Genomic DNA, 12,101 nt, shown 5'->3' with positions numbered 1-12,101 from the left:
TCAAATCTGGGAATCGGTTTATATGGGGCCTATATATAATAATGGACCGATACCGACCAATTTTTGCATGGGAGTTTGAGGTCATATATTAACACCACGTACTAAATTTCAACTGAATCAGATGAATTTTGGTCTTCCAAGAGGCTCCGGAGGTCAAATCTGGTGATCGGTTTATATGGGGGCTATATATAATTATGGACCGATGTGGACCAATTTTTGCAGGGATGTTGGAGATCATATACTAACACCATGTACCAAATTTCAGCCGGATCGGATGAAATTTGCTTCTCTTAGATGCCTCGCAAGCCAAATTTGGGGGTCCGTTCATATGGGGGCTATACGTAAAAGTTGACCGATACGGGCTATTGGCAATACCATCCGGCCTACATCAATAACAACTACTTGTGCCAAGTTTCAAGTCGATAGCTTGTTTCGTACGGAAGTAAGCGTGATTTCAACAGACGGACGGACGGACATGCTCAGATCAACTCAGAATTTCACCACGACCCAGAATATATATACTTTATGGGGTCTTAGAGCAATATTTCGATGTGTTATAAACGGAATGACAAAGTTAATATACCCCCCATCCTATGGTGGAGGGTATAAACATTTTGAAAAATTTTTATGTGGGAAATAAAATGTTGACAATTTTTTTATACCCACCACCATAGTATAGTGACGGGGGTATAATAAGTTTGTCATTCCGTTGGTAACACATCGAAATATCGATTTATATATCGTGTTAGAATTTCTCCCTGATCAAGAATATATATATATATATATATATATATATATATATATATATATATATATATATATATATATATATATATATATATATATATATATATATATATATATATATATATATATATATATATATATATATATATATATATATATATATATTCTTGATCAGGGAGAAATTCTAACACGATATAAGCATGTCCGTCTGTCTGTCTGTTGTAATCACGCTACAGCCTTCAATAATGGCGCTATCGTCCTGAAATTTGGTACAGATTCGTTTGCAGGCAGGTCAAGTTCGAAGATGGACTATATCGGTATTGTCCCCCTATAAACCGACCTCCCGATTTGGGGTCTTGGGCTTATAAAAACTACAGTTTTTATCCAATTTTACTGAAATTGGAAATCTAGAGGTATTTTAGGACCATCAAAAAGTGCACCGAAAATGTTGCCTATCGGTCCATGTTTTGGTATAGCCCCCATATGGACTGATTTCCCGATTGTGCTTCTTGGGCGTCTAGAAAGTGTAATTCACTATGGCTTTAGTGAACTACGCAAATTTATTCTGATAATTGGTTGAAAGTTTTGCTGCAAGTAGAGGATGCTGATGAGGAATATGGTAATTCCGAAACGGCCATCCATCCAACCATCTTGCAGTCTATAAGGCTTTGTCAAAATAAATATGACAGACATACTTTTCCTCTGTCGGTTAAGGCACTCTTGTAGTTTAGTCAATGCAAGGTTTTAAGCTGAAATCAAAACAAAAATAAAAATTTTATTTCTATAGAAAATTTTGTCAAAACTTTATTTCTATGTAAAATTTTGTCAAAACATTATTTCTATAGAAAATTTTGTCAAAACATTATTTCTATAGACAATTTTTTTCAAAATTTTATTTCTATTTGTGCGATTCAACAGAAGATTTTCTAAGCACTTTCTTTCTACAGAACATGTTGTCAACATTTGATTTCTGTTGAAAAAATGTTTGATGGCAGATATTTTCCCAAGCAGATCAGTTCAACCAGTACGCTTCCCACAAATAAATGTAACGATTTTACCTATGAAGACTACATCAGATTCTGAATTTATAAGAACCATTTTTTGTTTGAGTTTTAGAGGACTCATAAACATCTCTTGTAAGTGTGTAAGAAAATGATGAAATAACGCCTTGATTTGAAATCTATAATCTGTGGATTTTCAACTCAATTATTTTAATGACTACGAGAAGTAAAATCTAGAAATATTGCATTCAGTTTCAAGCAATTTTCATGATCAGTGCGCCTTCTATACCCTCAATAAGTGAAATCGGTCTATATGGAGGCCTTACCAAATGGACCGATAAAACAAAATCATATACACTTTTTTATGAGTCTAAAATGCCAGTATATTTTCAATTTGTAGAAAATCGTATAAAAACTAGAATTTCTAGAAACCCTAGGAGTTAAATCGGTAGTTCGGTGTAATGGGGGCTATACAAAACACATTTAATTGTAGTTCTAGAATCTCGACCCCAAATCGGATGGCCGGTTTATAAAGGGCTATATCAAAAACTGTACCGATACTCAATGTATTCCCCCTTTAGGGTCCTAGAATACCTCTAGATTTCCAATTTCAGGACAAAAACTACGGATTCTAGAAGCCCAAAAAGTAAATCTGGAGATCGGTCTATCACAATGGACTGAATAGTCTAAGTAAGCCTGAGTCTTAATCGGGCTGCCACTTTAACTTTAACATATGGGGGCTATATCGAAACAGGGTCCGATAATCACCATTTTCGGCACATCTCCTTATTTTTCCTAGAATACCTCTAGATTTTCAATTTCAGGCTAATTGGATAAAAACTAACCAAGAAATAAAATCGGGAGATCGGTCTATATGGGGGCTATATCAAAACATGGACCGGTACTGACCATTTTCGACACACGTCTTTATGGTCCTAGAATACCTCCAGATTTCAAATTTCTATCACAATGGACTGAATAGTCCAAGTGACCCCTGAATCTTAATCGGGCTGCCACTTTAACATATGGGGGCTATATCGAAACATGGTCCGATAATCACCATTTTCGGCACATCTCCTTATTTTCCTAGAATACCTCTAGATTTCCAATTTCAGGCAAATTGGGAAAAACTACGGATTCTTGAGGCCCAAGAAGTAAAATCGGGAGATCGGTTTATATGGGGGCTATATCAAAACATGGACCGGTAGCTCTAGATTTCAAATTTCAGGTAAATTGGATTAAAACTACGGAATCTAGAAGCCCAAGAAGTAAAATCGGTAGATCGGTCTATTAGGGGGCTATGGTCCTAGAATACCTTTAGATTTTTATGGTCCTAGAATACCTTTAGATTTCCAATTTCAGACAAAAAAGGAAATACACTTTCTAGACGCCCAAGAAGCACAATCGGGAAATCAGTCCATATGGGGGCTATACCAAAACATGGACTGATAGGCAACATTTTCGGTGCACTTTTTGATGGTCCTAAAATACCTCTAGATTTCCAATTTCAGTAAAATTGGAAAAAAACTGTAGTTTTTATAAGCCCAAGACCCCAAATCGGGAGGTCGGTTTATAGGGGGACAATACCGATATAGTCCATCTTCGAACTTGACCTGCCTGCAAACGAATCTGTACCAAATTTCAGGACGATAGCGCCATTATTGAAGGCTGTAGCGTGATTACAACAGACAGACGGACATGCTTATATCGTGTTAGAATTTCTCCTGATCAAGAATATATATATATATATATATATATATATATATATATATATATATATATATATATATATATATATATATATATATATATATATATATATATATATATATATATATATATATATATATATATATATATATATATATATATATATATATATATATATATATATATATATATATATATATATATTCTTGATCAGGAGAAATTCTAACACGATATAAGCATGTCCGTCTGTCTGTCTGTTGTAATCACGCTACAGCCTTCAATAATGGCGCTATCGTCCTGATATTTGGTACAGATTCGTTTGCAGGCAGGTCAAGTTCGAAGATGGACTATATCGGTATTGTCCACCTATAAACCGACCTCCCGATTTGGGGTCTTGGGCTTATAAAAACTACAGTTTTTATCCAATTTTACTGAAATTGGAAATCTAGAGGTATTTTAGGACCATCAAAAAGTGCACCGAAAATGTTGCCTATCGGTCCATGTTTTGGTATAGCCCCCATATGGACTGATTTCCCGATTGTGCTTCTTGGGCGTCTAGAAAGTGTATTTCCTTTTTTGTCTGAAATTGGAAATCTAAAGGTATTCTAGGACCATAAAAATCTAAAGGTATTCTAGGACCATAGCCCCCTAATAGACCGATCTACCGATTTTACTTCTTGGGCTTCTAGATTCCGTAGTTTTAATCCAATTTACCTGAAATTTGAAATCTAGAGCTACCGGTCCATGTTTTGATATAGCCCCCATATAAACCGATCTCCCGATTTTACTTCTTGGGCCTCAAGAATCCGTAGTTTTTCCCAATTTGCCTGAAATTGGAAATCTAGAGGTATTCTAGGAAAATAAGGAGATGTGCCGAAAATGGTGATTATCGGACCATGTTTCGATATAGCCCCCATATGTTAAAGTATTTTAGGACCATCAAAAAGTGCACCGAAAATGTTGCCTATCGGTCCATGTTTTGGTATAGCCCCCATATGGACTGATTTCCCGATTGTGCTTCTTGGGCGTCTAGAAAGTGTATTTCCTTTTTTGTCTGAAATTGGAAATCTAAAGGTATTCTAGGACCATAAAAATCTAAAGGTATTCTAGGACCATAGCCCCCTAATAGACCGATCTACCGATTTTACTTCTTGGGCTTCTAGATTCCGTAGTTTTAATCCAATTTACCTGAAATTTGAAATCTAGAGCTATCGGTCCATGTTTTGATATAGCCCCCATATAAACCGATCTCCCGATTTTACTTCTTGGGCCTCAAGAATCCGTAGTTTTTCCCAATTTGCCTGAAATTGGAAATCTAGAGGTATTCTAGGAAAATAAGGAGATGTGCCGAAAATGGTGATTATCGGACCATGTTTCGATATAGCCCCCATATGTTAAAGTGGCAGCCCGATTAAGATTCAGGGGTCACTTGGACTATTCAGTCCATTGTGATAGAAATTTGAAATCTGGAGGTATTCTAGGACCATAAAGACGTGTGTCGAAAATGGTCAGTACCGGTCCATGTTTTGATATAGCCCCCATATAGACCGATCTCCCGATTTTATTTCTTGGTTAGTTTTTATCCAATTAGCCTGAAATTGAAAATCTAGAGGTATTCTAGGAAAAATAAGGAGATGTGCCTGTTTGGGTATAACAGAGTACGATTGGAGTCAGCGGGGATGAGCGGGGATTACCTTTACCTGTGTGAGATGAACAGAGTGATCATGGATCTCTCATGAGCCGAAGATAAACCAAAAGCTTTATGACAAATCAATTGGTTTATCGCTCCCAGAAAAGATGACCAAAGATGACGATAAAACCATGGATAAAAATAAATGAAACAGCAATTAGTGAATGGACTGTATTTAAAGATTGTGTTTTATTTTCTTTGGTCGACTTCTTACCAGTAGGTGTTCGTAGTTACAGGGATGAAAAGCAAGTGACTTATAAAGGAAATACTATTTTCAAAATGGCTTAGTGATTTTATGGATAAAACTTAATTTAATTATCTGATTACTCATCTACCAATGCGACACTGTAGACAGAAATTCATTTGGGGATTTTTATACTAATCTAGGAATTCATGTATTAATTAGGGTTTTCGTTTCAACGTAAACATTCTGCCCACCTTGCAGTACTACTAAAATAAAATAGGAGAAAATAAATTGTTGATACAAATTCGTGTTGTACTCTTCTTCGGTTAGTACTGCTTATTTTCTATTAAATATAATTTTTTGTTGTTAATTCAATTTTAGGTTCAGAATAAGATTTGATACAAATGATATATAAATGTGTATATTCAATTTTTGTCCATTAGATAGAAAAGTTTCCATATAAAATAATTCCAAAGCTGGTATTCTGTGCTGTTGGTAGACCTGTACGAACAAAAATTCCATCCCGGACTACTCGTGAAAAAACGTCGACTCCCAATATGATGTCAATTGTGGACGCTTTATAGAAATGTTTATCAGCCAGTTTCAGGTTGTTAAAGTTGGTGAGGATGGATTCTGGAAGTGATTTCTTGGGTGTTATGGTACCGATTCGGTTGTTTACTCGCAAAATAGTTTCAATTTGAAAATTAGAGCCGACATATGACCAGAGAGTGATTGGACATATTATTTCATTATCTAGCTCTAAAGTAGTCAACCCTAATTTATCCACAAATTGTTTGGAGATGCAGCTCATTTTTGAAGCTGTGTCAAACAAGCACCTGGCACTATGTTTGCCGTCCTTTGAACTTATTTTTACCAAAGCTGTAGGTAGAAGAGTGGCAGCATTTTGTTTGAGAATTGCGGTGAGGGATGTTGTGGTGGGTACTGTGTCAGTGACTGAAGATTGTTTTGTTTTTAAAGAACTGGTGGAGGATGATGGTTTTTGTTCTTTCGCCGATGATTGCTGCTTTAACTTATTGGATTTGTTGGATCCTAGCAATCTGGTATGTATGTGCAGCAATGAGTGATGGCGCTTACGGCAATACCCGCAACCTGTCTTGGTAAAACATGACCCATCCGAGTGCGAGTGTGCCAAACAATTGACACAGTATCCAAATTTTTCTACAGCTTTCATTCGTTCTGTAGAATTCATTCTTCTAAATTTCCAGCAAGATTTTAATGCATGAACTTTCCGACAAACTCTACAAATAAATGGACCTTTGTTCTTGATAAGCTGAGTTTTTGTGGTCGAATGCATTTTTCTGTAAAATAGAAGAAATTATATTTTGGATTGTGAGAAAAAATAAATGAGAAATTAGTCATCTAAAATTTTAAAGGATTATACACTTTCGTGGGGCAGAACAACGAGTTTTGTTATTGGCCTTGTTATCGTGCCTCGTTCTGTTCTTACGTCGGCCACCCGAACTCTTCCGTCGCTTCCCATGTAGATTCGAGAGATTCTTCCCAGTCGCCAACTATTAGGAGGCAAATTTTCTTCCTTTACGACGACTAACACGTCCTCTTGGAGATTGGAGTCGGGTGTTTTCCACTTATGTCGTTTTTGAAGCTCCTTTAAGTATTCGTTCTTCCAACGGGTGCAAAAGTGCTGGTAAAGTGCTTTGATTTTTTGCCATCGGTTTTGAATAGATATTGGAGATTGATTGGATTCAGGTTCTAGCGGAACCAAAATAGGACATCCAATTAAGAAGTGACCTGGAGTTAGAGCTGCAAGATCGGAAGGTTCTTGGGAACTTGGAGATATTGGTCTAGAGTTTAAACATGCTTCTATCTTGGATAATAAAGTTTGGAATTCCTCGAATGTATATTTATGGACACCCGCCACCTTTCTGAAATGTAACTTGAAACTTTTCACACCGGCCTCCCATAGACCACCCATATGTGGGGCACCGGGGGGTATGAAGTGCCAAGTAACATTCTGGTGAGCGTAATTTGAGGTCACTGCTTGTCGTGATGTTTGGATAAACCTTTAGCCAAAACCTTGGAAGTACCAATGAAAGTGGTTCCGTTGTCGGAATGTATATGAAGTGGACATCCTCGCCGTGATACAAATCGGCTAAATGCAGCAAGAAAAGCGGACGATGACAAATCAGTTGTAGCTTCGAGGTGTATCGCCCGAGTTGAAAAACAAATTAACACACACACATAGCCCTTTGAAATACGGCAGCATCTTCCCGCAAAGCTTTTCAGCTCAAAGCGACCAGCAAAGTCGATTCCGGTATGAGCAAATGGACGTGAAATTTCACATCTCTCAGGAGGTAAAGCGGCCATTAACTGTTTCTGACATCTTTTCTTATATAAAATACATGGCTTGCAATTATGGATAATAGCCTTGATTAGGTTCTGCACTTTTGGAATCCAGTATTGCGTACGGACAAGTCTAAGTACTAGTTGATTACCACCATGTAAACTAATTTGATGGGTGAAATGTACAAGCAACCTAGAATACTGACAATTGTACGGCAGAATAATCGGATGACGTTCTTGGTACGACAGGGTTGTTGATGATTCCAATCTCCCACAAATGCGCATTATGCCTTCTGAATCCATGAAAGGATTCAAACATAGTATGGGACTAGACGACGATATGGATTTTTTGCTAGAAAGAGTCAGGTATTCGTTTGCATAATAGGCTTTTTGGGTCACGATAATAAGTTTCTTACGAACAAAAAGAATTTCGGCAGCAGTAATGGATGCTGAATCTCTTTTATAATTTGATCGATATTTTGGATGGGTACCCAGATAGAATCTGTAGACGTAAGAAATTACTCTCATAGCTCTTGGAAATGAAGAAAAACGATGTAGTATGTCGAGAAAATCCTTAAAATATGAAAAATGAACTTGCACAGATTTCCTTTCACAATCTGTATCGCCGACAACTTCCTTCGGGATTTTTGGCCATGTTCTTGAAGATTCAGAAAGCCAAGTTGGCCCTTCCCACCAAAGCTTACATCTCGAAAGCTCTTGGGGGCTAGTGCCTCGACTGGCTATATCAGCTGGATTTTCTTCCGAGTTAACATGAAACCATCGTGATGGATCCACTACGTGCGTTATTTTCGAGACTCGATTTGCCACGAAAGTTGTCCAAACACAAGGTGGTTTTGCCAACCATGACAGTACAATCGTAGAGTCTGTCCAACAGTATACTGTATATTTTTGGATATCAAAGTGTGGAATTAGATTATCGATCATTTCCGCCAAAAGTGAGGCTCCGCATAGCTCCAATCGAGGAATTGACAAAGTCTTTAATGGAGCAACCTTGGTCTTGGATGATATTAAACGTGTGGATATTGCATTGGGATAAGTCATGCGTATGTAAATTGCAGCAGAATATGCCTTCTCTGAGGCATCCGAAAAACCGTGGAATTCGATGTCTGCCTCGGGTGAAAAGCTCACCCATCTCGGAATTCTAATCTTTTCTATAAGTGGATAGTCACCTTGAAAATTTTTCCACATTGTTTGGGTCTCTGTGGAAATTAAGGAATCCCAGTCTGTTCTTTCCATCCAGATTTTCTGCATTATTATTTTTGCCGTGATAACTATAGGCGATAACCATCCTGCAGGATCAAATAGTTTGGATATTTGAGATAATACTTCTCGTTTCGTGTAAGGCAGATGTTCCGGAAGTGGTATAGCTGTGAAGTAGAATTCGTCAGATAGAGCGTTCCAACGGATTCCTAAGGTCTTTGCTGAACTGCGATCTTCGAATTCCAAAAAATCGCTGTACAAAAGGCTATCTTCAGGAAGCCCGTGAAGAATGGCTTTTCGATTCGAAATCCATTTGCGTATTGAAAATCCTGCAGAATTCAAAGCCTGAATGAGTTGATCCCTAGTAGCAATGGCTATTGGAATGGAATGAGCGCCAATTAACGCATCATCCACATACATGCACGATTTTAAAATATGACTAGCTAAGGGATACTTATCCTGAACATCATTCGCCAACTGAATCATGGTACGAATGGCTAAATAAGGAGCACAATTCAAGCCAAACGTCACAGTCTTCAATTCAAAGTCCTGGATTGGATCATCCTGTGATTTACGAAATAAAATTCGTTGAAAGGGAGTATCGGACGAATCTACCAGGATTTGTCGGTACATTTGCTGTATGTCACCATTCAAAACAAATCGATAGAAACGCCATCGTAAGATTAAAATGGTCAGGTCATTCTGAAGTACTGGACCCGTGTGAAGAACGTCATTTAGGCTTACCCCAGTTGACGTTGGACATGATGCATTGAAGACGACTCGAATCTTAGTCGTTGCCCTTTCAGGCTTGACCACTGCATGATGGGGTAAGTAATAGTTGGGCTCAGCCATTAATGCATTCGGAGAAGTCACTGGGAACATATGTCCCAATATACGATATTCATCAAGAGCCTTATCATATTCGGATTTCAAATAAGCATCCTTAAGAAGACGCGTTTCATTACGGAGAAACTGCGCCATTGCACTCTTTCTTGAAACTCCGAGGCATGATTTGTCTGGATTGGATTCTTTGAATGGGAGAACAACAACATATCTGCCCTCGGGATTCCGTCTTGTCGTTTTCCTATACAAATCCTCGCAGTATTTATCATCCCGTGAGGGAAATCGTTTTCGTGGTATGTTCTCCACTTCCCAGAACCGGGAAATCTTTTGATCCAAAGAGATATCACAAAAGTATGAAACACAAGTATTGAAACAGGAGGAATTTCGATGAGCAATAGGTCCCGTAAGAATCCATCCAAAGACAGTTTCTTGAGCCATTAGAGTGCCACAAATCTGATGAAGGTTCCTGGGCAACAGGATTGAAGGAAGAACATCAGCGCCTAAGAGAATATCAATTTTGGCACTCTCATAAAATCTGGGATCGGCCAAATCTAGTCGAGGCAAATTCGAGAACGATTCAACATGGATAGTTTTGGACGGTAGATTATTGGAGAGGTGTGGTACTATTAAAGCCGACACTGTTAGTTCGAAATCGGGCACCACGTCCGAAACCAACATAAAAGAACATTCCTTGTGTACGGAAGCAGAAACCGAACTATTCAAACCGGAAATAATGGCGGAAGTTCGACGGACTGGAAGTTTCAATAAGTTAGCAAGATTCTCCGATATGAAAGAACCTTCGGAGCCTGTATCCAACAACGCCCGAACTTTATATACTTCCCCTTGATGTAAAAGATTTACCATCGCTGTCCCTAATAAAATCCCACTAGAACTGGCAGCAAAACAGGTCTGTATAACTTCACTGGAAGAGTTATTAGGCTGACCCTTGGATGTGGATGGTTGGTAGGACAACATGGAAGCATTTTCCGGCCTTGAGGTCGGGACAGGATTATCTAAACGGGTATCGTCCGAGACTCGCTTCACAGACCCCGATTCTCTATGCAACATAGTATTATGTTTTCCCTTACATTTGGCGCAGACGTTTTTACTCCTACAACTTTTAACTGAGTGAGAGCCCGAAAAACAGTTTAAACATAAATTGCTGCTCTTTATCTCAGTTAGCCTTTGATCGTAATCCATCGCAATAAATCGGGGACACTTTCTAATAATGTGAAATTCCTTAGGACATAGCCGTCGTCCGAAAGCTCAGCCAAACAGCTGTCATATAAAGGGTGATTCTTTTGAGGTTAGGATTTTCATGCATTAGTATTTGACAGATCACGTGGGATTTCAGACATGGTGTCAAAGAGAAAGATGCTCAGTATGCTTTGACATTTCATCATGAATAGACTTACGATCTGCCACAACGTCGAATTTTCAGTGAATGGGCCCTAGAAAAGTTGGCAGAAAATCCGCTTTTTTATCGACAAATTTTGTTCAGCGATGAGGCTCATTTCTGGTTGAATGGCTACGTAAATAAGCAAAATTGCCGCATTTGGAGTGAAGAGCAACCAGAAGCCGTTCAAGAACTGCCCATGCATCCCGAAAAATGCACTGTTTGGTGTGGTTTGTACGCTGGTGGAATCATTGGACCGTATTTTTTCAAAGATGCTGTTGGACGCAACGTTACGGTGAATGGCGATCGCTATCGTTCGATGCTAACAAACTTTTTGTTGCCAAAAATGGAAGAACTGAACTTGGTTGACATGTGGTTTCAACAAGATGGCGCTACATGCCACACAGCTCGCGATTCTATGGCCATTTTGAGGGAAAACTTCGGAGAACAATTCATCTCAAGAAATGGACCGGTAAGTTGGCCACCAAGATCATGCGATTTGACGCCTTTAGACTATTTTTTGTGGGGCTACGTCAAGTCTAAAGTCTACAGAAATAAGCCAGCAACTATTCCAGCTTTGGAAGACAACATTTCCGAAGAAATTCGGGCTATTCCGGCCGAAATGCTCGAAAAAGTTGCCCAAAATTGGACTTTCCGAATGGACCACCTAAGACGCAGCCGCGGTCAACATTTAAATGAAATTATCTTCAAAAAGTAAATGTCATGGACCAATCTAACGTTTCAAATAAAGAACCGATGAGATTTTGCAAATTGTATGCGTTTTTTTTTTAAAAAAAGTTATCAAGCTCTTAAAAAATCACCCTTTACATCCTTAAAACGCGACCAATTAGATCTGACCTCATTTATGTGTGTCTCTAACAAGCAAGAAGAGTCAATAGGCAATTCATTTGAGTTCAATGCAGCCTCGAATTCAACGAGCCTGTCTGTCAGTCGGATAAACCTGTCAAGTGACATAATTGGTCGAGA

The 12,101-nt window shown here is 38.4% G+C and overlaps 3 protein-coding genes across 3 annotated transcripts; all 3 read right to left on the bottom strand.

Annotated features, from left to right (window-relative positions):
* Positions 1–5,771: 5,771 nt before the first annotated feature.
* LOC142233648 (uncharacterized) lies at positions 5,772–6,542 on the bottom strand. The gene has a single exon (XM_075304651.1). It carries the CDS (start codon positions 6,540–6,542, stop codon positions 5,772–5,774), a length of 771 nt encoding a protein of 256 aa, XP_075160766.1.
* Positions 6,543–6,728: 186 nt separating this feature from the next.
* On the bottom strand, positions 6,729–7,286 carry LOC142233638 (uncharacterized). Its single transcript, XM_075304641.1, has one exon. The coding sequence runs from the start codon at positions 7,284–7,286 to the stop codon at positions 6,729–6,731; it is 558 nt and encodes a 185-aa protein (XP_075160756.1).
* Positions 7,287–7,345: 59 nt separating this feature from the next.
* LOC142233629 (uncharacterized) lies at positions 7,346–10,786 on the bottom strand. The gene has a single exon (XM_075304629.1). It carries the CDS (start codon positions 10,784–10,786, stop codon positions 7,346–7,348), a length of 3,441 nt encoding a protein of 1,146 aa, XP_075160744.1.
* Positions 10,787–12,101: the final 1,315 nt, after the last annotated feature.

The sequence above is a fragment of the Haematobia irritans genome, chromosome 1 (genome assembly GCF_050003625.1).
Source record: "Haematobia irritans isolate KBUSLIRL chromosome 1, ASM5000362v1, whole genome shotgun sequence".
NCBI classification, from domain to species: domain Eukaryota; kingdom Metazoa; phylum Arthropoda; class Insecta; order Diptera; family Muscidae; genus Haematobia; species Haematobia irritans.
This window is presented reverse-complemented; position numbering and strand designations above follow the sequence as displayed.